We start from the raw sequence: 24,232 nt of genomic DNA, 5'->3' as shown, positions 1-24,232 counted from the left end.
TCCTCTGAGAAATAATTTCTTATTCCTTAATTTTGATTTTTTGGTATCTGCAGTTTTCTCTTGAATTTGAAGACATCATTTTCTACTTAAACACATAAGAATTAATGAATTTACTTTATATTACAAATCTGAATTAATTCATTATTCTTTATTGTTTTTATTAGAATGTTAATAACTTGCTGCTTTAATGCTAGCAGCCCCAGCTTTTTCAGGGGTGTCCCTCCTACTTAATAAACATCTTTTAGACAACAAAGGTTACACGCAATACAAGGCTAATTTTATCACTGGATTACAAATAGACTAACATATATGACTAAGGCCTAATGGAGAGTCCAGAAAGAAAAAAATGGCTCTACGCATACCTTATCCACACCCACACTTTAACAGATTCCAAGATAAACATCCTTTACAAAGTCAAAGATATCCTGTAAGGGACTGTTGCCATTCAACAATGAACTCAATCTTTTTACCTTTAGTCCATTGCTGTGCTCATGACTTACTATGGTTCACAAAATGGTTAAGGTTAATTCTCTTTACTAAGAACCTTCAACATGGAATTTACAGAGGGATTGGTTGGCAGTCTTATTTGAAAGAGGTCAGAAGGTGCCATTTATTCTTTAGAGGAATTCTGACTCATTTCTCCAGATTGCAAGATACTGTCTTTGTCTACACAGTAAACATTTTAGGCATCACAAGAATGAGTGGGTACATTTTTAAACTCACTGGTTTGGAAAGCCTAAAAAATGTTCATGAAAACTCTGTACTGTAGAATGGCATACATTTTGAAAAATGTCAGCTATAGTTTGTATTCAGAGTGTCTACATATCCAGTTTGCCAACAGTCCTGGTTTTTTCCTAGCCTCTTGATACAATTTGTAAAAACTTTCTTCACTTTAAAAAGAATCTTGCTTTGGATAATAAATCATATGATCACCTTAACTGTGGTGCTTATATTTGGACATTTACATCTACATACTTTCTTCAAAAGATGGGCTTACAATTATTTTTACATCTTTACTTTGAATACAGTTTATCTTGGTTCTCACTAAATCCTGGGGAGTGGAGGGTTGGACTGAGTTTACACGTCACTGTGTGAATTGAGGAACTTTTACTTTCAGACACAGTGGTTTCTGAAACACCATTACTGAAATTGTTGTAATATAGCTGAAAGACAGCTGTACACAGAGAAACTGGGAGTCCAAGTTGTCCAAACTGCTAATATTTTCAATATAGCCACACCCAAAGTGAGTGTCAGTGTTCAAAATTAAAAACAAATTAAATTATCCAGAATTTGATTGAGGCCATAATCTCCATAATAAAGCCCCTAAAATTTTACATTTTAAATTTTCAAAAACTGCTAATTTCTTCTTTGACCTATGATGTCAAAATTCATTTTACATTATTTTACTCAGCCACAGATGTGGGTGCAAACTTCATTTTGAGCATGATACTTAATAGGCATATCAACTTAATACGTATTTTAAACCCGATTCCTTATCACATTTTTTTATTATTTTATTTAGCACTTCTATTGCATTTACTGGGTACCTGGAGCTGTTTTAAGTGCTTTTACAAATGTAAACACAGTCCTCACAAAGCTGAATAAGATAGGTTCTATTATAATCATATTTCCCATTCCACTGATGAAGAAAGTGAGGACAGGGCAGAAAGGTAACATATCACACAATGTGTATGTTCCAGATTTAGACCTAGGCAACATGACTCCAGTGTTCACAATATGAAACACTAGACTATGCTCCCTCCTTATCATCCCTTTCAAACAGGTAAGGAACTACTTTCACTTTATCAAAGAAGTAACTAATAGATCAAATGGAAACTTGGTTAAGAGAATGTGTCTAATGTTTCAATTCATTCAATTATTTAAAGAAACTATTTATTGAGCAGCTACTCTGTGCAAGGAATTGTGGGAAACAGAGGTGAATTTAAATTATTTCTAAAACCCTCCAGAAGCCATATTAATCAGATCATCATATAGCAATGGTTTTTAAACCTTACAGTGCATGGGAAACACAGGTATTATAATGCCTGTTGCTTCTAAAGGAGAACAGGATTGAGGTGTCAAAGGCACAAGCCCGCACTCCTGTACAGCTGGAGGCAGATGTTTAATTGCATTTAAGGAAAGAGGATTACAAGCCTCCAAGATTAAAACATTTAAATGCCTAAAATCCAGAAACATTTCACACTTTGCATCAAGGGGAGACCTGACTCCACATATGTGTGTACTGAGTGTGTCACTGTATCTACGTGAACAGGAGATGGGCGAGGTGGTACAGTAGAGTGCTGAGCACACAGGCTCTAAAAGAAGACAGTCTGCACTCACATGGTAGCTGCTATGTACTACTTTTGTAGTGTTGAGGAAGTTATTGAACTTCATCTTTTCAATTTGTAAAATGAGAACAATAAAATATCTGTGTCTTCGGATATGCTAAAAATGGGAAAAAAAGATTCTAGAAGAGTATAATCACATTGTAAGTGCTCAATGATACTTATTAGTAATGTTATTTAAAATGTCCAAACCATACTCTATTAATTATCTCTAATTATAGAATCTCATATGTTGCCACAGAATAATTTAGCCCAATCCTTGAAATAATTAGCAAGATACTAGTGTGCATGAATGTAAATAAAGAAACTAAAATCAACAAAAATTTAAAAATTCCAGGATCTGATTTCTGCCTTGAGTTATAGTTAAAGTGGGTATGGTAATGAGGAGGGGTTGATTATTCCATTTCTAGAACAACAAGATTAGTGGCAAGAAGGCCCTGTCTGGTTATATTATAACATAGTCTTTATTACACTTCATAGTATAATAATGTCATTACTTTTAGAAAAAGTCTCTGGTCTTTTTTAGTCCATGTTTCTTGGAATCTTTAACAGAAGTTAGCACACATAACTTCTGCTGGAATGAAAATTCAATGCCTGAGATTTCTTTTGTCTTTTCCAGGAATTTCACCATGCAACTAAAGTGGTTAAAAGAGCAGGCTTCATCTTCATTCTTTATATTTTAAATTTATAGATTTTTAAATGCCAATAGTCTAACTAAAATCTCTAATTACCTTCTGGAAAAGAAAATTTAGATGTTACCAGTTATTTTTTAATTGCCATATAAAAAGTACCTATGAAAATACTTTTCTCTATTCTTTTACACTCGAAATTAATTTTCATTTCTGTAGCAGAGCATTAGCTCTGCCAACATTGTTTTATTTTCTAATATTGAAGAAGAATCACGAATGATATTACAAAATCTTACTTGGTAAAGATTTAAAGGCTGTAATCGGCATTCTTCATATTTTCAAAAAGTTTAGATTAATAACAAAAAGTATTAACTCTTTGAGATGAAGTATTCTTCAGAGAAAAAATTCATCATTGAAGTTATTGAGGGAGCCAGTAATTAAGACAAAATATTGTGTAACTCACACTATACACAGTGAGTATATTTAAAATAAAGAATGTTGGTGGGTATGACATTTCAGTAGGACACCTTCTGCTTACTCTGGAAACATGACCTGCAAAGAAACAAGTTCTGCGATTTTCGAATGAATAGATGCCAGCTAATAGGACAGTTGAGGTTGTGCATCATTAATGGCATTTTTGTGTAGTCCTTCATTGGGGGGCAAATTCTGAGAACAGCAATCTGGGAATCCATAAATCCTACTGAGCCTTGGTTAAGTGACATTCATTATAAAGAACACCTGGAGGGAAGACCTGACAATTGAGTCACAGGTAGAAAGATCAGATTACCAGAGCTCTGCATGTCTTGGTTAAGTAAGGCAGCCTAGGAAGAGAATAATCTTTCCCTGCATTCATTTCAATAATATTATATTGGAATAAATTTAGCAGTTTATCTAATACTGTGTTATAATTCTGTTGCTTATATCTTTCCTCACATATCATATGTAATTTTGAGCATTTGATGTCACTGTAAGTGGCATTTCATAAGTGAATTTCACTTCTGTTACATGATATCCTAGAAGATTGTTTATTTACTATGACTTTGCTAACTTTCCTGGCCATCACTTTGCATCTCAGCAAAACTATATATATATATAGAGAGAGAGAGAGAGAGAGAGAGAGAGAGTATAATCTGAATGTATATACGTATATTCAAATAAAAACTACTGAAGAAAAGCTCTTTCATTAGTTATAATTTTCATCGTGGTATATTTAGATAATAAATAAGAAATGTTTAAATATATAAGAAATACTGAAAATAACTTAAAATCCAACTTATTCCACATAGAAAGGAGCAAAAGTTCAAGGAGTGTTTGAACTTTTAAATAGTAAATTATTTAAATAGTAAAGACTTGGTATCAGTTTCTGAATCTGAGGTTTGGAAAAATGCCAGCAAATTACTGAAACGAAAATGTGAATGTGAAGATCAGTTTTTAAAATAATGAAGCTGGTGTGAAGTGGGGCATCCAGCGAGTATACTCAGCTATTCAAGAGATCCTCATTGCTCCCTAGGTTTCAAAATACTTAGCATGTTTTTCTAATAGGAAAATAAATTGCCTTAAATATTTTCTACATGTGTTTTTCAATAAAATTTGAATTACAAAATTCAACAAATTTCAACAAAAATTGAATTGGATTACATTTAGTGATCAGAAAATAAGGTACTCTTTCTACTGGATCAACAAAAATTTAAAAGAATGCCAAGTTTTATTGGACACATAAAATGTGCAGTTAAGTCTATATCTTTTTGGAGTTATACTTTGATAAGAGGTTTCAAAAGTTTTAAGACAGACATACTGTTATGCAGTAATTATACTTCTAGGAGTATTTAGTAAGGAAAAAAGTACAAGTGGTCAAGATGGTTGAACAGACTTTTGGTACATTTGTACAACAGTAAAAAGTTAGAAATAGTCAAGTGCTCAATTATTATTAAGTAATAATTGTTGGTAATATTCTGTGGATATTAAAACAATTATGGCCTGTGTAAAAATTTTATGTAATCATTAAAAAAATGCATGTTCAGCAGAAATTTCTCAGTGAGGAAAACAAGCTACAAGCTGTGATATATATAGGGCTGTCCTGGTCTTGTTAAAAACATGCATGAATGCTCACATGTGTGTATTTGTGTAGAAAAATTATAGCTGCACTACAAGCCATCATTGTAACAGTGGATATCTCTTAGTATTAAGATTATGGTTTTTTTCTATTTTCTCTCTGTATTTTCTAATTTTTCAACAGTGAGGTTAAATCACTTTGACAGAGACAGAGAGAGAGCAGAGATATAAGTCCTTGTTGAAGTGCTGAAATCCTGTATCAGGATGTGACTGATGAAGTGTCTTCTGATATCATACAGGCCTTACAATCTCAACCCATGACCCAAGGTTTGGAAAAAAGAATTAAATGTGTTGTGAGACCAGTGTAAGTATGAAGCTGCTTCCAATGTGTAGAGAAAGCAGAAAAATACATCAGCATAATTGCAAGGTTTTGTAAGTATTTTGTCATGTGTATTTAACTGAGGAGATCCAGGGAGGGCTGGGATGTTTGTAAACATGCGTATATTATTATGAGAACATGTAGAGATATTTTTCCTTTTACTGAATTTGTGGATGTTCCATCAGAATCAGTCAACTGTGTTGGCATCAGGGATCTATCTGAACTCTTCTGACCATTCACCTTTTCCCTTCTAGGCTAACTAAGAAGAGTCATTTGTTATGTCTTTTTATAATGAGTTACAGGTTATTAAGTATTAGAGTAAATTGCTTTATAATATGTAAACCATATGGCAGCCAAGTTAATAATTTCTCAGTTAATAAACAATGTTAGTTATTGATTTTCACCATTCTCATAGCAGCAAAATGATGAACACAAGATGGTGAATGAATGAATGAATATCTTTCCAGACTCTGACAGCTTTCACAGATACTCATCTGTAAATGGGTGTATTGCCAGGTTCTCGTAAGTCTGTTCTTTGCTCTCCCACCATTTCTTCTACTTTTTAATAACTGCCTTAATAAGTCCGTTCAAAATGTTCAACATAGAGTGGGAAAGACAGACATAGAAACAAATTACTACAACACAATTTCATAAGTGTTCCAATAGAGAAAAGGAAAACACATGAGAAATGTGGAGAAGGCTGCTGGAGGGACTTAGAGACCTTAGAAATTAGCTGAGATTGAAGCCATACAGAATTTGCTTAAAAGTGCAGGAGAGTTGATGAAGGGTTCAGGGAGGGGGCACTAAGGCTATCTCAGGAAGAAGAAACCCAGTGGTTATAGGGAGGAGTCCTGAGGATGACGGCCTTTAGGAGGAGCTCAGGGAAACAAGATAGTAGGCTGTGTAACAGGAAGTGAGTCTGACATTTGGCTCAAGATGTAGAAAATTGGAGGCATTTTAAATAAACCAGATGCTCTCCACACAGTATATTTATGCTTTCCTTTTAAAATACTAGTGGTGAATTTTGTTACATCACATAATCTTGCCAGGAAATAAAACTTTCTTGTGGGAAGGAGAGGGGAAAAGGATACCATGTATGTCCCTGCTACTGAATCACAATACTCCATGAATTTTCTTCCTGACTTCGTGGATAAAGACTAGACATATAGTAACTGAGGGGCCCTTAACCAAAAATGCCCCCAAAATCTAAGTCAGTCAGATAATATATAGTCCCAAACTGGGACATTTTAAGAGTAAAAGAGAATGCCATTTAAAACGATGCAGATTATAAGCATATACTAGCTATCCTCATTCTACTAAAATCTAACAATCTGCCTGAGATTCATTTTGATTGATAAAGTTCTGTTAAAAATGCAAAATGCCATGCTTTATTCACTCTTTGATGTGAATTAAGTTAATCAGATTTAATCCTTGGATAATCAATAGAATCTATGGTTGAGAACTGGAACTAGGAAATACAGAATAGAGTAGGTTGAGGTTTAAGAGGTGTATCATTGGAGGCAATGTGTAGAGTTTGCAAGCATAGGTAAATGTAAATTATAAACCACACTTCCACATTGCTCTGTGATCATTAGTACTTAACTTCTCTGAACCTCAATTTAACTTATCTGTAAAATGGGATAATGTCTGCTCCCGAAGCTGTCATGAAAATCACTTAAAGCAATTTATATGAAGAACCAGTCACTGAGTTGGAACTCAATGTTAGACCTTTGGGAGAAGATCTATACTGAATAGAGGGCTGGTGTCCACTTCATACAACCACAAAAATTAAAATCTGAAGAGCACATCTGTTGCATGTAAACCCCTTGAATAAATGTACAGCTAAAGATCAAATGATTACTATTATTATTAAAGAAAACAGATAGTGTATATAGACTTTTTAGCAAACCCAGAAGAAATTTTAATGGATTTAGCTAAGAGGTAAACAGAAAATTCATTAAAAAGTATTCACACACCATGCAACCTTGCATAGCTCTAACATTGATTTTGTCCAAGATATAATCTTAGTATATGCAAATACCTTAAGATTGTGTTACAACATGTGATCTTTTTTAGCACAAATAGATTTTTATTTATTACTTGTTCTTTGTTACTTGTTATAAAACCACCACTAGTTTGTATTTTAATTTTTATCATCATGCCCATCATCTTAAGTCATTGATACAGATTTCACTGAATATAAGTAAGAAGAGTGTTTTAATGCTAAAGGACAATAATCTATATGATGGGCAACAGACATGTTGACTTGTCTTGAATTCATGCAGTTATTACATTTTTCTCAAAACCAATATTTCAAAAAATGCAAAAGAATTAATATCCTATCAAAATTAAGGAAGAATGATAAATAAAAACACTCCTAAAGATCTCAAAAAAAGAGAGAAGGAACAAAATAAAAACAGAAAAAGGAAACAATGAAACCCACAATGGTGAAAGTCCACTTGCTGTTACACTGTATTCTGACTCACCTGGAAAGAAAGTGCAGGTAAGCAAAAGCCATGTGGCTCAGGGAACCTCACACGTTCTGCCCCGCACAGTCTAGTTTGAGATCATTTTACAAAATGAGCCAACTAAAGGCAGAAATGTACCCACAGTCCTCTCTCACTCCTCCCTTGAATTCCTGCCCACTGAGCACCAGCCACAGCTGTTTTTACCCATTTTCTGAGTAAAAAGTAGTGTGAGACATTCTACAAAACAGTGGGAATCATGAAAAGGACAAGTTTGCACACAAGCAGGCCTACTTTAACTTGGGAAAAGTCATAGAAGACGCCTCAGCCATGATTCAGGCTATCATGGAAAGAGCCCATTGCTTTTCTTAATTAGATATTTTATGTAAATTAAAGGAGGATGAGGCAGAGATTATGGAATATTCAGTCACAGTCATGAGAACCTGGAATTCTGTTTTCTCATAACCCATTAACTTTCTTAATTGTTCAGTAATAAGACGTATTTCCTCACTACTATAATTAGTTCCTTATAGCTACCTGACTCTATTGCTTCTTGGTAGTTCAGTACTATTGCTAAATGCAGAGAGCACAGTAAAGAGAGAGACAATATTCATTTGGCAATTATAATAATTAATGATTAATAACCTAACTTTATCATTTTACATTTTCAACTGCCATTATTGTATAACTCTGAAATCAAGCTTCATTACTGATTAAGAATTTTCAAGAAAACATGGAGGAATAAAGAGTTGCACTAGATATAAAATGCCAGTAGAGTGTGTAACATATTCAGTTGGTTGTATAATTGTGTCAACCACAGCAATGAAATCAAGTTAGAAAAGAACAGAAGAAAACTCTGGTTTGGGCTATTAGAGATTGTTGGAGACACTAGGAAGTCATTGGTGGGGTAGCAAGTGAGTGACACTTAGGTAACAGGTTAATAATTTCTGGTGAGTAGATTCTAACTGTTCACTAAATATTTTTCTAGCTATTCATATTCATATAGTTTCAGGCTATAAAGGTGATTTAATATCTTAGCTTACTAAACAAAACTTATGGCCATTAATAAAATTATGGTAAAAATTGTTTTTAATATTTTAAAGTGTTCTTAAGAAAATGAAAAAAATCAAAGTATTACACTTTTCCTATAACACACATTCCCCCAGATCTTATTAACTTTATCTGTTTCTTTTTTTTCTAACTGCATGGTACCATTTTTCATCTTCTCTTCATTCTTTAAGTAAATACTAACAGTGCTCACTTTGTACTAGTTACCCTTTCATATATCCTGGACACAGAAATTAATAAGACTTGATGTTTTCTCTGAATAAGCTAAAAATAGACTGAATTAACTACAATAATGCGTAATAACAAGGAGCACACTTCAGAGGCTACCCTGGAGTCTAGAACCAAGTGCTATGAGGAGACAGAGGTGCAGATAGTGGGAACATCAGGAAGGACTTCACAGAGAAGTCTTTTGATCTGTCTTTGAAAGGACGATGATGGTTTCTTTAGGGTAAGAAGCTGAGGGAAGGACAATCCATTTAGAAAGTCTTTGAAATATTCATTACAGGTAAAGAATAACTTCTAAAGATTAAACACAGCCTAGTAGAAGAAAAATATGTTACTTCTCTAAGAAACTCTGAGCAATCAAGTATGACTGGATCTTAATATTTGTGGGGGAAATTAAGGTAGCAATACATTCAACTAATTGATATTTATTGAACACATTATGGAAACCATGCCAGAAATAATGCTGCATACTTTATTGCATGCAACCCACTCAATAAGCCTAACAACATAGATTATATTCTCCAAATAGTTATCAGTAAAGAAAACTGAGGCATGAAGAAGGTAAACTCCAACAAGTTCATCTAGTTGTTATCAGAGCTGGGAATCCAGCTGGACTTCTCTAAACATACCTATGATGGTTTGAATGTATGTGTTCCTTCAAAATTCATACGTTGCAACTTCAACCCCAACATGAGAGTAGCGAGAAGTGTAGACTTTTGGGATGTGATTAAGTCATATGGGCTCCACTCTCCTGAATGGGATTAATGCCTTTAAGAGGCTTCAGAGAGCTGACTACCCCTTTTAGCCCTCTGCATTCTGCCATGTGAGGCCACAGCAACAAAGTGCCATCTTGAAAGCAAAGAGCCAGCATTCACCAGTCCCAGAATCTGCTGATGCCTTGATCTTGGGCTTCCCAGCCTCCAAAACTGTGAGAAATAAATCTCTATTGTTAATAAGTTACCCACTCTAAGGTATTTTGTTATCAGAGCAGGAAAAGACTAAGACAACACCATACTTGAAATCCCAAGTGAATTCAATTCTGAAGCCAGCCAGTATCCTGGTTTAATGACTGAAAACAAGTTTTCAAGCTGAGGTCTGATATAGGTACATCGAGCAGCAGTAAGACAAAGTTGTTAAGGGCTCAGACTCCACTGTGTATGAGCTATGTGCAATTTGGCAAATTATTCAGTCTCTCTGGGCCTCAGTGTTATTTCCACAAAATGGAGATAATAAGAATATATATTTTATGAGATGGTTGTATCCACTATTTAATATATAAAATTTACTTTCAGTGATTCTTGGCACTAATAAGCCACCAGCATAGGTGATTCATGTTTTGGGAATAGCTCTCTCCTAGTATATAGAGGATGGATTGGAGGAGAGAAACTAGAAACTTGAATGCTTCGGAAGGACAGCAGGCTTTAATCAGACCACTTCGAATATCTCTCAATGCTATTTGAGAGATATTTCTGATGTAAAGATTGAAAGGATTTGGTGAGCTGAGGGATGGAGAAAAATGGAAAATGACACCAAATTTTCTAGTATAGATCCCAGATGAATGGTGACACCTCAAAACTTCATACCCCAACTGTTACTTCCCTGTGGCTCAACTAACCGGTGACTCTCCTGGCAGGCCAGATTGCCAGCAATGGATTCAGAGATTATTTATACCAAACAACAACAGCAACAAAACCAAAACCAACCAACCAACCAACCAACCAACCAACCAAAACCTTTGGAAGCCAGTAAAAGCAAGTTTCTCCTGTTAAACTTATCCTGTTCCTTCAGACCTAAACTGACCTGTTCTCAAGCCCCTTGGGTGTGAAAATAAGAAGTTCTCTCTCAAGCTGGCAGACAACATGGCTTCTTGTTGGCACCAGAGCTTCTTAGAGGTATGATGTTGGTGAATGGTGAAAAGTAACTGATAAACAAAGCTCAGCCACAGTTTTAGGACATTTGGTTTCACTTAGGACAATACTGAAATAGTTTTCAAATTGTGGGGAAGAGCATTTCTTGAGAATGCCTATTTTATCAACAATTACAACTGATCAAATTTGAATTCTGGATAATATTCAAAGTCCGTGAGATGATATAAAATTTAGGCACATAAGAGAAAATGAATTTTAGGATTACTGTTGTTGCAATAGTCTATTGAATAGAATGTAAAAATGTATAAACAGAAAGTTAAAATGAACACCCAAGCAAACTCTAGGCAAGATATGCTCTGAAAATCTTTCTCATTGCTTGAATTACACACACATAAAATATATTTTTGTTCTTGTCTAAAAAGCTACCATCTGTATCTCTTCTACACAATCCAAGAATTAAGAGAGCTGAATGTTTTACATGCCATATAACTTATATAAAGCTATTATGAAATTTTGTGAAATTTCTGTTTGTACTAATAAAATTTTAACTAAACTTCATTGCTTCTTTAATACATTATTATGTATACATGACAATGGTGAAAAGAAGATACACATAAGCACGTTTATTTTAAATCTGGGGAATAGAAGGAAAATAGCAATTAATAATAAATTTTGCAGGTTCTCTATGCAATTAACAACCCCATAGTCCAAATACTCTTTTTCCATTAAAAATAATTTTATAAAAACAGCTGAGATTTAGAAGATGGAAATGAATATTAGTCATTCTGTAATACAAATGTCCTGGAAGCAGCGATCAGATTGCATCTTCCTTTGTATCTCTTCCTACTGTTCTTATAGTGCCTGGTACATTACATGAGAGAGAGGAGGCACTCAATATACATCTTCACCTTGATTCACAAAAACACAGCTTTTTCTAGGTCTTTCCACACAATTTTCAGACATAGTAAATTCAATGCTATCAAACCAAGACCTCTTCTGAGTTTACTTAATCAAACTACCTCTGAAACTTTCTACTGATACCTGACTGGATTAGGCAAGGACTTCCCTCAGTCTCTTATCATTCTTCAGTTTTTTAAAAGCAGCATGAAGATAAGTAGCACTATACATTTCTGATCTGTTAGCAAAATTGTTACCATAGTGTGTATGAAAGCATAATGGCAAAAATACAGGAATGCTCTGACCTCAAAAAATAATATATTATAAGTCATCCTTTCCTACTGAGTAAAGACGTTTATTTTTCCTGGAGAAATTTACTTTGTTTTTTCAAATGTTTAACGTTGCTTGATAATTTAAGGTCAAAGTCACATTTCTAAATATGCCTGAAGGGGTTTAGCACTTAAACTAGCTAGCTCTATTCCGTGATGTACTCCAAACCAGATGAGGGATAAACTTAGTTGTGGGGGCTAACTAAACTTTTTTTTCTGTTTCCTTTCCACTTGCATCATCTAAAACTAGGAACTAGTTAATAACTGAAGTCTTTGCTATTTTTTAATCTTTGTTGCTGAAAAGTGTTTTTAAATGAATGTATTATGCTATTAAAATACATGCCCATCCTTATATAAGTCATAGCATAATTATAGTTTTGTATAATTAGAGTTTTATGTCAAAAGATTTACAGCTTTATCACCTCAAGCAATACTTCACAGCTGCCAAGGATGATTTATGCAATAATGACTTAAACTGTAAAATAGAATCCTCAAAGGAAGAGCTGTCAAATATTCCTGCCGCAAATAGCTAGGTTTTTAAAAATTGATATTCTGATAAACAGCAAGTTCAATTGTGCCTAGCACAACCACATACAGAAGCATAGTAGGAAGTGGTGTTTCAAAATGACGATCATGCAGTTCACCATGAACTGCATCAATGTGAACTCATTGCATAGATCACGGGTTTAAATTGCTTATAAAGCCTCTGGGCCACTTTAGCGAACAAGCTTTCCAAAAAAATGCCTTGGTCGTATTTTTCCTCCTCCAGTAAGAGCAAATGGAAGAAATGGAAACAGAATATATCAACTTTTTGTTAATTTGTTCATTGGGCTTATTATATCACTCTTCATATTCTTGTGAAATGCTAAATAAAGAATAAGCAAAAGAAGCATTTACTGTATACAGTTAAGAAATCAAGAAACTCAAAAGTCAATGGCATCAATAATAATGAATTACGGAAACTTTGAGAAACAAACCAACAAATATGTTGGTGATTTTCCTCCTTCCTGCTTTTATAAATGTAGAGTAGCTGGCAGTAGTCTTATCTCTAAGAGATGAGACTATCCAAGAATTTGTATCTCGTAAGCTCTAACTGATTTTGTAGTTGTCATATAAATAAAACCAAGATGCACTGAAGATTCTATCCAAGGTATCTGAACTAGCAGCTAAAACACAAGTTTATTACATTCAAAGCAAACAAGTATGACTGTGTCATCACGATTTAAAAAGGTCATTCAAACTACTATATTTCTTAAAATATTAAATAAAAAGAAAATGCTTGGCCCATTATCTCATGTTTTCCATATCAATTAAAGCAAAATAGGTAGATTTTATAGTTAACACTAAAGATATTCAAATCCTTGAAGACTGAGTTACATCTGAAAATGAAGTCAACAGAATCAAAATGCTTACCAAAGGTTAATTTCTTTATACCTAAACAATCCTCCAAATCAAAAGTCCTTTTCTGAAAACAGGGGAGTTTTAATGCATATAACCAAAAAAATCATTCAAATAGAAATATTTGTATTTGTCAATATACTAATACGTTCAATACAGAAAATTCAATAATTTAATAGGAATTAATCATATTTGTGATTCTTATTAAATTTCTGTTTTAAAGTGTTTTGAGATCATTTTACACACCCACATTGCACAACTTTCAAAACATCATCACGCCACTTGTGGTGTAATAGATAACTTCTACTTGAAAACACTCTGAAAGATACACCTAGTATCTGAGCAATTTGGGCAATCCAGATTAATGTCATACTTAAATTCTATGAGTTGGAAAAATCCCTGAAATGGTCTAGAAAACATAATGACCAAAGATGGACCAACATTCACTGAAGTTACCACAATATAGACTGTGTTGGCATCATAATAAATATTCAATAGGAAAAAAATGTCAGACATTCAAATTATTCCAAACGTCCAGATTGTTGGCATCAGATACTCACAAGACATGAGTTACATTTGGGTAGTGAGAGCTCAATCCAATAAATGTTTTCAAGACAACAGAACAATTAGGCTATTTCTAGTATGCCAACACTACTGATTGAAAGTAAGAGAAACATGGGAAGAACTTTAAAAACAATTTCTATCTGTTTGATAACTATACAATTGCTTTCATTCCAGGTCACTACAAAGTTATACAAACCTGTTTTTAGTAATGTTTTGTAACCACTCAAGTTCATGTTAAGGAAAATGTAGTAATTAAAAATTGTACATTGTACATTGAATTATAAGAAAATAAGAGTAAGACTGAAACCTTTTTCCTGCTGTCTTTTTTTGTCTCTAGTATACCAAATGATGAGTCATTATATGATATAGGCTATGGCACATTACATATTTATCAAAAGCTTAAGAGTTTTCTAAAAATCTGAACAGCTACCCCTCTGCCTCAGTAATTTCTGTTAGTGGAATAAAAAGAAATAGATGATGATGAAATATCAACAAAATTAACTACAAAATTCAAGTTTTTAAAGTAATTTTACCTTTAAGCCCTAAATAGTCAAATATCATTATGTATAGATATATAGATATAGATATATATAGATAGATATATAGATAATCGGGAATATATATCTATATATACACCTTAAAATGGGCATATCTGAGTATTTATATATGTGAGTTCATTTACATATATATTGTGTATTTAAGGCATGCCTATCTATTAAATGTGTAATTTTTTAAGAGAACTATTATGTCTAAGTCTTATGGCTCTCATAGCAAGTTTGACAGGAGGTGTTGCCCTTGAAGGTGAGGTATGACCTTAAGTTTAAGATGCCAGATTTGCTGTAGTTATAAAAATCAATACTAATAACTCCACAGTATCATAATTTTTTCCACATTTCTTATTTTAGGACAAATCTTGACTACATAAACAGCCTTTATTGTTTGAATATGCACAGGTTGACTGGATCAATGCAAAAGTTCCTATTTATCATCCTTAATGTTGCAAGAAGGAGCAAAAGAAACAAGAGGTGTTGCCTATCAACTAAAGCTAAAGAGCCAAGAGACATAACTGTAATAGTTTTAGTTTTAGATACAGTTTTCAACATAAATTTGCTTTGGGGAGTATTTTAAAGTTCAAACAAATAACACCGTATCTGTATTTCTCACCTACCAAATGCATACCAATGCAAGCAGTACATTGTTGATCTTTCTCTAATTCCTTAAAGAAAGGAGCATCTAAGACTGATCTGTAGCATTTTTAACCTCAGTGACATTATGTTACTGTAATTTTGAAGAGATTACAGTACCCTTATTCAAAGAAAAAATTGTTTCTACCAGACCACTAATCAGAATACCCATACATGTTGGATCCCAAAATACTATAAGCAAAGCATATATCTACAATTGAACATTTTGGGCTTCTTTGCATATGAACTTTAAATAGTCAAAATTTCTTTTCAATGGGATCAAATAGAAGGAATCCTAAATAGAGGAATTTTACCATTTTTGTGATAGTAGGTGACCTCCACTTTTCTCTCTTCTGACCCCAGCAATGCCTGGGCAATTTGGGCAATATCATGCCTCTTGGTCTCAGGTCCATGGAGAAAGTCGCAGGTGCATGGCTTTTGCATGACATCTGGCCTGGAGAAACCAGTCATCTCACAGAACCCATCGTTGCAATAAATGATGGCACAGTTCTGCACTCTGGCATTTGCAATGATAAATTTTTTATCTGTAATAAGAAGACAGTATGGCATCTTTGGAAAAGCTTCCACAATATTCTCCGTAACACTGAGGCAATTTGTTGCATAAGAGCTCTGAAATGCAGGTGCTTCCCCAAATTACTAATCTCCCCAGCCCTTATGAAAAAAGAAAACACAAGAAACCCCACAAACTTTAAATGTGAGATTAATGATCCTAAGTAATTTTAACAGAAAGTATTAAGAAAACACTCTTAAAATTGAAAGAATAGAATTTCCCAAATAGTCTAGTTCTCAAGCCCTGGAACTGTGGGGGTTCCTAGTGGACACTCAGACAAGCAGCTGCCCATTGATATTTTCAGAATGTCATTTAATTGTAGTGTAAATATTTTCAAAGTCAAACAGTGAAACATTCTGTAGTTGTCAGATTTCTCATTTCAACCTTGGCCCTTTGAATACAACTTTCTCAAAGTAGTTATTATTCTTTGGCTTCTCTCTATCTCTCTTAGGCATGTTACACACATCGTGTTAAAAACAAAGGCAACTAGCTTTAGTAATGAAACTACTTCATATTTAATAGCAATTCAATAAGGCAAAGGTTCACCTTTTCATAATACATATTTTCCAAAAGAAAAATATTTACACACACACAGTAAATATTATGATAACCCTTTTTACTTTTACTTTGGGAGATCCTTGATGTTTTGTGTAGTAGCAGGAATTCTTAATATAAAGAGCTGATTAATTTATATCACAGATTGTATTTACTATTTCCAGAGAGATTGTGAAGCAGGATATACAAGTTTATTTTGTACGCAAGGTACCAGATCCTCACATCACTAAATGTAGTGCTGAAATAACAGCAAAATATATGGCATACAAATGTATTAATATAGTTTTAAGAAAAGATAGAAGATAAGTTAACAAACACAGGATTTTAAATTAATATATTTATATAGCAACAATTTATTCCCTATATTTAGTCCACATGAGAACACTAAATTTCTGTGCATTCAGTCTCTGTGGGATTTACTTATTACACTTCAATTTTTAAATTCCTAGATGGAAATTTTAAAGGGATAATAAAAGAATAGAAATGTTATTTTGAATAATGAGCTATTTGCATAGGGAACCAGCACAGATGAGATACTGCTTTTCCAAATTATCCTGCTTAGGATATATTTGCATTGATTCAATACAAAATTTAGCTTCCATAAACTAATAGCAAGCAAGCATCCTTGTCATACCACTGCCTTGCAGTTTAATCAAGGTAAAATATAGTTTGCATAGCCATTTACATCGCTACTACCATTTACATTCTCTTGTTCGAATAGTATGGTCTGCTCTGCTTCCGACTTTCAAAAACTCTACAGTAAAACAGCCTCAAAATATAAACCCATGTTATCTTAGCACGTTCCCTTTAAGATAGTAGAATAGTAGGACATTAAGTAGCAAGGCAGATAATGGAGCAGTGGTAGAGAAGGATCAAATTGCCTCCTATAATGGAGACCGTAATCTAAAATGTAAATCAAAATTAATATCAGAAGAACACTCCCGCTGCCATTCGAACCTCCTGGCTCGGTTTCATAGCCTCTTAACTTGACAGAGCCTGGAGTTGCCGGTCTCCCCAGCTTGGAAGCGGTGGACGCCAAGTGCACTATCAAGGCAGAAAGCGAGGGCGAGAGAAGAGAACAAATGAACTTACTTTGCCCTTCAAATTTCCGAATGATGGTCCCCAGAAATGTATTTTGTGGTGCCACATGCCCCCTGCGCACAGGCATGTTGGCCCCGGTCTTCCGAGGAGCGCTCCCCCGGAGCTCTGGAGTTCTCCCGGGATCTCTCCTCGGCTAGAGCCCAGGCCAGCGCGCGAGCCGCTCTTTGTGGCAGAGCATCCTCTTTTGAAACCAGAATTCTCTTCCCATTAGCACCACTTCTAGACACCCGCTTTCCCCACCGGAGTCCAATCCATTCCCCTCACCTTCCGGAGGGGGCCTCGCACCGGACTGCCGCGGGTGAGAGGGTTTGGGGGTGGGGAACGGGAAGGAGGCGGGGTGAGGGGAGGTGGCGGGGGAGGGAAGGAGGGAGGGAGCGGTGGGGGTGGGGTGGGAAGGGGGCGGGGAGTCACAAGGGCAATCGATCTGTTTCTCTTCTCCCAAACAGCGCCAATTTCCCAGTGCAAATGGGCTTAACCTGGCGGTTGCCCAGAGCAGTAAGGAATGGCTGAGGGGGGAGGGAAGACTTGTGCCGCTTTTGCAGGAAGGAGAGAGAGAAAAGGAGGCTGGGGGTCGGGGGGTTGACGTTTCTATCCCCGCCCTCTCCCCCTAACACACACACACACACACACACACACACACACACACACACACGCTCCCTTTATCCTGATAGCTTGGGCGCCGCCACAGCTCGGATTACTCAAGCGTGCTTTAGCGGAAGCCAGCCAAGAAATCTCCAAAACTCAGTGACAAACAGCTACTCTGGGAAGGTGATCTCTACGGCCACCAGCCACAGGGCTCCGTCCCTGAGCTCCTCACGCCGCAGTCGCTAAAGCACCCTTAGCTGCAAGGAAAACACAGGTGGGAAAACAGTTTCTTAATGAGGAATATTTGTAAGCTCTGTTGGCGCTCAGCAGGTTGAAGATTGAGAATGAACCACCTAAGGGTGCAGATTTAGCCTCAGGGTGCAGCTTGGATCCCTGGGTTCAGCGGAGGTGGGTGCCAAAGCCCGAACTGAATTGGCACGCGGGTCCCTGCCCAGCGCTGAGCCGCGCCTCGGGAAAGACTGAAAGCTGCCCCTGCCGCTGAGCATGCCCAGTTTCTGCCTGAGTCCCTGGAAGGTTGCAAGATTGGGGGTTGATTTGGTCTCCAGGTGCCGTAGGCTGCGGGAAAGATGAGATGGCCAAAGATGAGAAGGCCAAAGGTTGCGAGCGACTAGTACAAAACAAGGAAAGAGTTTGAAATAGGTGAGGCTGAGCGCCAGGGGGAAGGAACAAAAGGTGGGTGGGGCTAAGAGTTACCAGCCTTGGCTGTGACCTCCGATGCCACTCATCTCCGGAACACACTAGCCACATTCTGCTCTCCTCCACCATCTCTAAGGAGCCATCTCATATAGGATAGAAAAGGGTTCAAAGGGCGGAATAGACCCCTCTTCCTTCTCGCTTCTCAAAGTCTGCCAGCGTGGGAATCTCAGGGTATACAGACACTTCTGTTCAAATAGTCCTCCTGGAGACTTAGGAAAATAAATATGACAAGCTGTGCCAGGAAAGCGTGTTTTTGAATCTGTTTTTCTTGTTTTTCTTGATTCTTTTTCCTTTATTTTTGTTATCTCACCCCCACCCTCCCCCTTTAACCTAATAGCCCCTCTCCACGCCCCTTTCTCTAAATGGAATTTGCTAAGACTTCAATCTACTCAAGCAGAACACAGACGAATCTCTCATTCCCTGCTGGACATAAAGGTCCAGAGATTCCTGTCAACACATGCAGTTGCATGATAGAATTTGGGGGGTTCTTGCAGCTCATTAGCCTGCTATGCCTGTGCCTTGAGTCAGCTGGGTTCTTATTTTCTCAGTTACAGCTTCAAATCTTAAGTGAAATAATGAGAGTGGAACTGAGAAGGGCCGAGAAGCAGGGTTAGTTTAGGAAGGTGAATCAGGTGGGTTGCAATAACCAGGAAGTAAGCATAACAACTTTTATGTTCCAAAACCATAACCCCCCAAATCTAAACAAAAGCAAGAACCGAAGTAATTCTTCATCTTTAATATCAAAGTAATGAAAATAAATCAAACGGAAGACGTTCCTAGGAATGTTGAATTTTATGGCTAATAAGGTTTACTTTAAAAATAAGCAGCCAATGACAACCTCTAGGCTCTTCTAGTAGCTTGAGCTTCCCTGAGTCTTTACGGTTGCCTCTGTGGGAATATAAAAAGCCATACATCGCTAGTGTATGGTTTTATTTTCTCCTGAAAAAATATATAAGTAGATCATTCTGTCATACTGTTCGCTAGCTGCAGCTGTGCTTGGGAGACAAGATTTTCTCTCCCAGGTGCTGAACGTGTGGAGCTATCCATGGTTCTGAATCTGACTCAGCAGTTGGCTACTCTTCTCTGCCTACAACCAGCCACAGACAATAGAACTACAAACTCAGGCAAGTAGCCCTAATGTATCCACATGCACCACTCTTCTTCACCAAATACCAAAGAAATACAGAGTGCTTTTTACACCCATTTCTAAAACACATTTCTTCTCTATTTAGAGTCTTAACTAAACCCAAGTTCACCTTCCTCCCAAAATGTATCAAGAACTCCAGAAAAAAAATGAAGAAACTGCATATTCTGTAGATTGTAATTAAAGTTTCACGTATAAAGTTGTATTTTAATTAGGATTTCACACCATAATAATATGACAATAAGTTATATAAAGGTCATATAGCTAAACTTTTTAAAAATTACACATAAATTCAGTGAATGAATACTGCTTTAAAGTAATACGCATTTTCAAATACAGCTGGAAGCACAAAGTTTATCTGTCACATGACAAGATATATTGACATGCAGAAGGTAACTGTGCATAATGTCTCTAATTATAAGTCTGAAACTAACTTTCATAGGATATTGATTCTGGAAACCCTTGAATTCCACTTTCCTTCTTCAAGAGAAAAAGTGGCTTTCTGCTCCCTGAAGTATTCTCTCTTTCTTTACAACTTTCAGAGTGGTCTCTGTTTGTTTGGGTTGGTTAATTAAATATGCGATAGTTAAAGTTTCGTTGTCTTTGTTACACATGTGTGAGCTCTGTGGGCTTTACACTTTTCCCAATCTCATTTAACTCCAAAATTAGTTCTATTAAGGATTCAGTGTAAAATCATAGAACATTTTATAACCTATGTATTGTAACTGATTGACTGAGTGAAGATTAAAGGCATCCTGTTTCTAAATTACCCCAGTAATCGTGTTCATACATTATACATTGGAACAGTGGAGAAAGTATATTAATCTATATTTGGCCAATAATAGAATAAAACCAGTGGATGGTAATCATGACTACTTGTTGGCTGGAAAATTATCCTCCCCCACTCCACTCTCTATAAAAGCTAACTTTGTATTTTGTGTGGAGACCCAGTTTGACAACTTTTTAGTATTTTTGGACCCTTTTGGAAGTCCAAATATTGAACCAAGCACATAAAATTCAGCGTTGAAATCCTATCATGTATACAGCTTAACACTCAATACAATCTACTTATAGGCAAGGATGCAGGATAGATTGGTATATTCTTAAAATTACCTAATTATCCATATTACTTTAAAATTAAGTCATTTAGTATTTACGTATGTAAAAATATTTTAAATGCCTACCACATAATAACAACTCAATAAATTTTACACACACAAAATTTTCCATAGAAGCTCACAGAATGAATGAAACTCTGCTTAAGAAACCTACATCAGAAATCATTCAAGCAGCATATATTATTGCAACCATCACTATGGGATATTTAAGTGGCATTCATATATTGGTATAGAATAGAAACTTTTAAATATCAAATTAAATAATGTGATATGTTTCACATTTTTGAGATGCTGCAGAATATAAATCGATGAAATTAATGTAAAGTTTTCTCAATTTAGCAAAACTAGTTTAATGATCCGATGACCACAGTGCACATTTTTATTTTTCTCATTTATTTAATCCTTTTTTTTTTTCTTTGAGACGGTGTCTCACTCTGTCACCCAGGCTGGAGTGCAGTGGCACGATCTCGGCTCACTGCAAGCTCCGCCTCCCAGGTTCACGCCATTCTCCTCCTGAGTAGCTGGGACTACAGGCGCCCGCCACCACGCCCGGCTAATTTTTTGTATTTTTAGTAGAGACGGGGTTTCACCGTGTTAGCCAGGATGGTCTCGATCTCCTGACCTCGTCATCTGCCCGCCTGGGTGTCCCAAAGTGCTGGGATTACAGGCGCGAGCCACCGCGCCCGGACTATTTAAGCTTTTTCTATAGATGGAGTCTGGTTCTGCCGTCCAAGCTGTATTGCAGTGGCGTGATATAGCTTACTACAGCCTCACACCCCTTGGTGACCAAGTGATCCGCCCACCTCACCCTCTTGATTAGCTGAGACTATAGGTATAGGTCACTGTGCCCGGCTAATTAAAAAAAAAAAAAAAAAATAGAGATGGGCTTACGCCTAGTTGCATAGGCTGGTCTGAAACTCCTGGATTCAAGTGATCTGTCCCTCTTGGCCTCTCAAAATGCTAGGATTATAGGCATGAACCATTACGCCAGGCCTATTGCAGCATTTTAATGGCTGTTTTAATGTAGCCTTGTATGGGGATCCTGGGTATTATTCTACTAACTGGGTCACATTTAACTGAAGAAACATCTGACTTTACAGTTACAAGTCAGGAAAATTTCAGCTTGTATTATCATAATGTAGCTTTAGAATCTCCGAAGAGGCAGAAATTTTGAGGCCATTTATTAAAACAACAGTATTTCTGTGCAGGATAGAATAGTGGCAAGTGCAAGAAAGAAACCTGGTGTTAAGATTGCCATTTTTAGGAGAAAAAAATGAAGATAATTCAGCTATTTTGCTCGTAACTTTATTTCTAAAATGAGCATAACAATTCCCAACATTCAATTTTGTGTGAAGTAGGAAAATACATATACAGTGATTAGGACAAAATCTTGTATATAGTGAATATTAAGTAACATGTATCCTACAATATAAGTGTTCTACATTTTGAAAATCAGTAAATTAATAACATTTACATTAACATATAGTATTTAACTAATTTAGATTAAGGGTATCCTAGTGTTTTGTGGGGGAGGGGGCATGAGAATAAGGTATAGAATAGGTGAATCATGCTCATTCAGGCAACATAAACTAATACCAATGACTGTTCCTAATATATTAACATAAGCACATGTAGTTAGAAAATTGAATTTTACTTCAGAAAAGTTAGATACCTTTCTTATGCCTTACTTTATATGTTAGTTTTAATCCAACTAGTCACTTTACCTCAGATACTTTGTGACAACATATTATACATGTAAATTTTTATCCAAATGTATCAGATTTGGCTAATCTTATTGATAATATGTGAATCTTAGTAGAAGAATAAATTCTTCCCTGTAAGGAATAAGTTATTGGCAGTCCTTTTCCTAAAAATGAATATTCCTGCAGAAAATAATCTGTCCATATGTGTGTTGTTAATATCATACGTTCATCAATAATTGACACATAAGATAGCTAGGAACCTAACAAAACTATTATATTTTATGAAAAAATACACATATATACCTATAAATGTATGCTTGTTAAAATGAAAAAATATATAGGTATTGTAGGTGAAAATTTCATAGAGTGCATGAGTAAGGCTGTTTTATAAGATGATTTATTTACTAAATTTAATAAGTAATTTAGCACATGGGTCAAAAATGAGCTTTGTTGCATATAGCTTTATTGAAGGCTAAGAGGGTATACGAAACACTTTTACATCGGTAGACCTTAAAATTGTTGTATTGTTTTGGCTGGCATATCTACTTTTCAATTATGCAAATTAATGAATTTATGGTATTAAGTCTAACTTGATTGGTCTTTGCACCTTGTGGAAATATGTATATGTGTATATAGAGAAATAGATACATATAGATATAGGTAATATAGATATCGAGATTTCAAGTTACACCAAATTGCATTGTTTCTTTTCTGGACAAAATGCACAGTTGCTTTTTTTTAATGTGATGGTTAAATTGCCTCTATCTGTGGATAGGTTTAATTTCATTACAGAAAGTCTATATTTAGTATTCAGATAAATCTGTACACAGATAATTAGCTTTTTTCCAAACTTAAATAATTTGGAAGTCATATTTTGGGGTTCTACATCTATCTGCTCATGATAAAATAATGGAGTCAGGGTTTAATGCCTCACCTTTAACAATTGTATAATTGGACAAAATAGAGAAATCTAAGTGCTCAGATATTGAATAACAAGAAGTACAAGAGAATATTTCCTGAAAGAAGAGCAAAACCAAGATATAGCCTACTATTTACACATATTACTGGCTAAAAGCTTCTTCCAGACCACAGTGCATGGAGTAAGAAACTAAACAGAACTCAATGGACTGAATTGAGAAGACAAAGTTCTCAACAGAGGGAGCTGCACAGAAACAGAGGTCTAGATATCTTCATAGGGTCAGTGCAAGTCTGTCTGAGTATTGATTTGCACAAGTGTGCAAGGAAACCACCCAAGACTAGGGGAAGAAACTAAGGAAAATATTGACATAACAATTAGCAAAGCTCACACATATCTGGAATTAGTTGCTATTCTCA

General features: G+C 35.6%; 1 protein-coding gene across 2 annotated transcripts in view; it reads right to left on the bottom strand.

Annotated features, from left to right (window-relative positions):
- The window catches only part of KCNH7 (potassium voltage-gated channel subfamily H member 7), a 477,588-nt gene extending 459,642 nt beyond the window's left edge, over window positions 1-17,946 (bottom strand). Inside the window, exons 1-2 of one of the 2 annotated variants that reach the window (XM_058441599.1) lie at window positions 17,622-17,946; window positions 15,718-15,948 (exon numbers count right to left, since the gene is read on the bottom strand). In XM_058441599.1, coding sequence (XP_058297582.1) covers window positions 15,718-15,948; window positions 17,622-17,697 — 307 coding nt within the window. In that variant the 5' untranslated portion in view covers window positions 17,698-17,946. The remainder of the gene's footprint in view (window positions 1-15,717; window positions 15,949-17,621) is intronic. The other variant, XM_058441604.1, reaches the window with a different exon arrangement.
- Window positions 17,947-24,232: the final 6,286 nt, after the last annotated feature.

The sequence above is a fragment of the Hylobates moloch genome, unplaced genomic scaffold (assembly GCF_009828535.3).
Source record: "Hylobates moloch isolate HMO894 unplaced genomic scaffold, HMol_V3 SCAFFOLD_1, whole genome shotgun sequence".
NCBI lineage: Eukaryota > Metazoa > Chordata > Mammalia > Primates > Hylobatidae > Hylobates > Hylobates moloch.
Note: the sequence above shows the minus strand (reverse complement) of the source record. Positions and strands in the feature narration are given on the sequence as shown.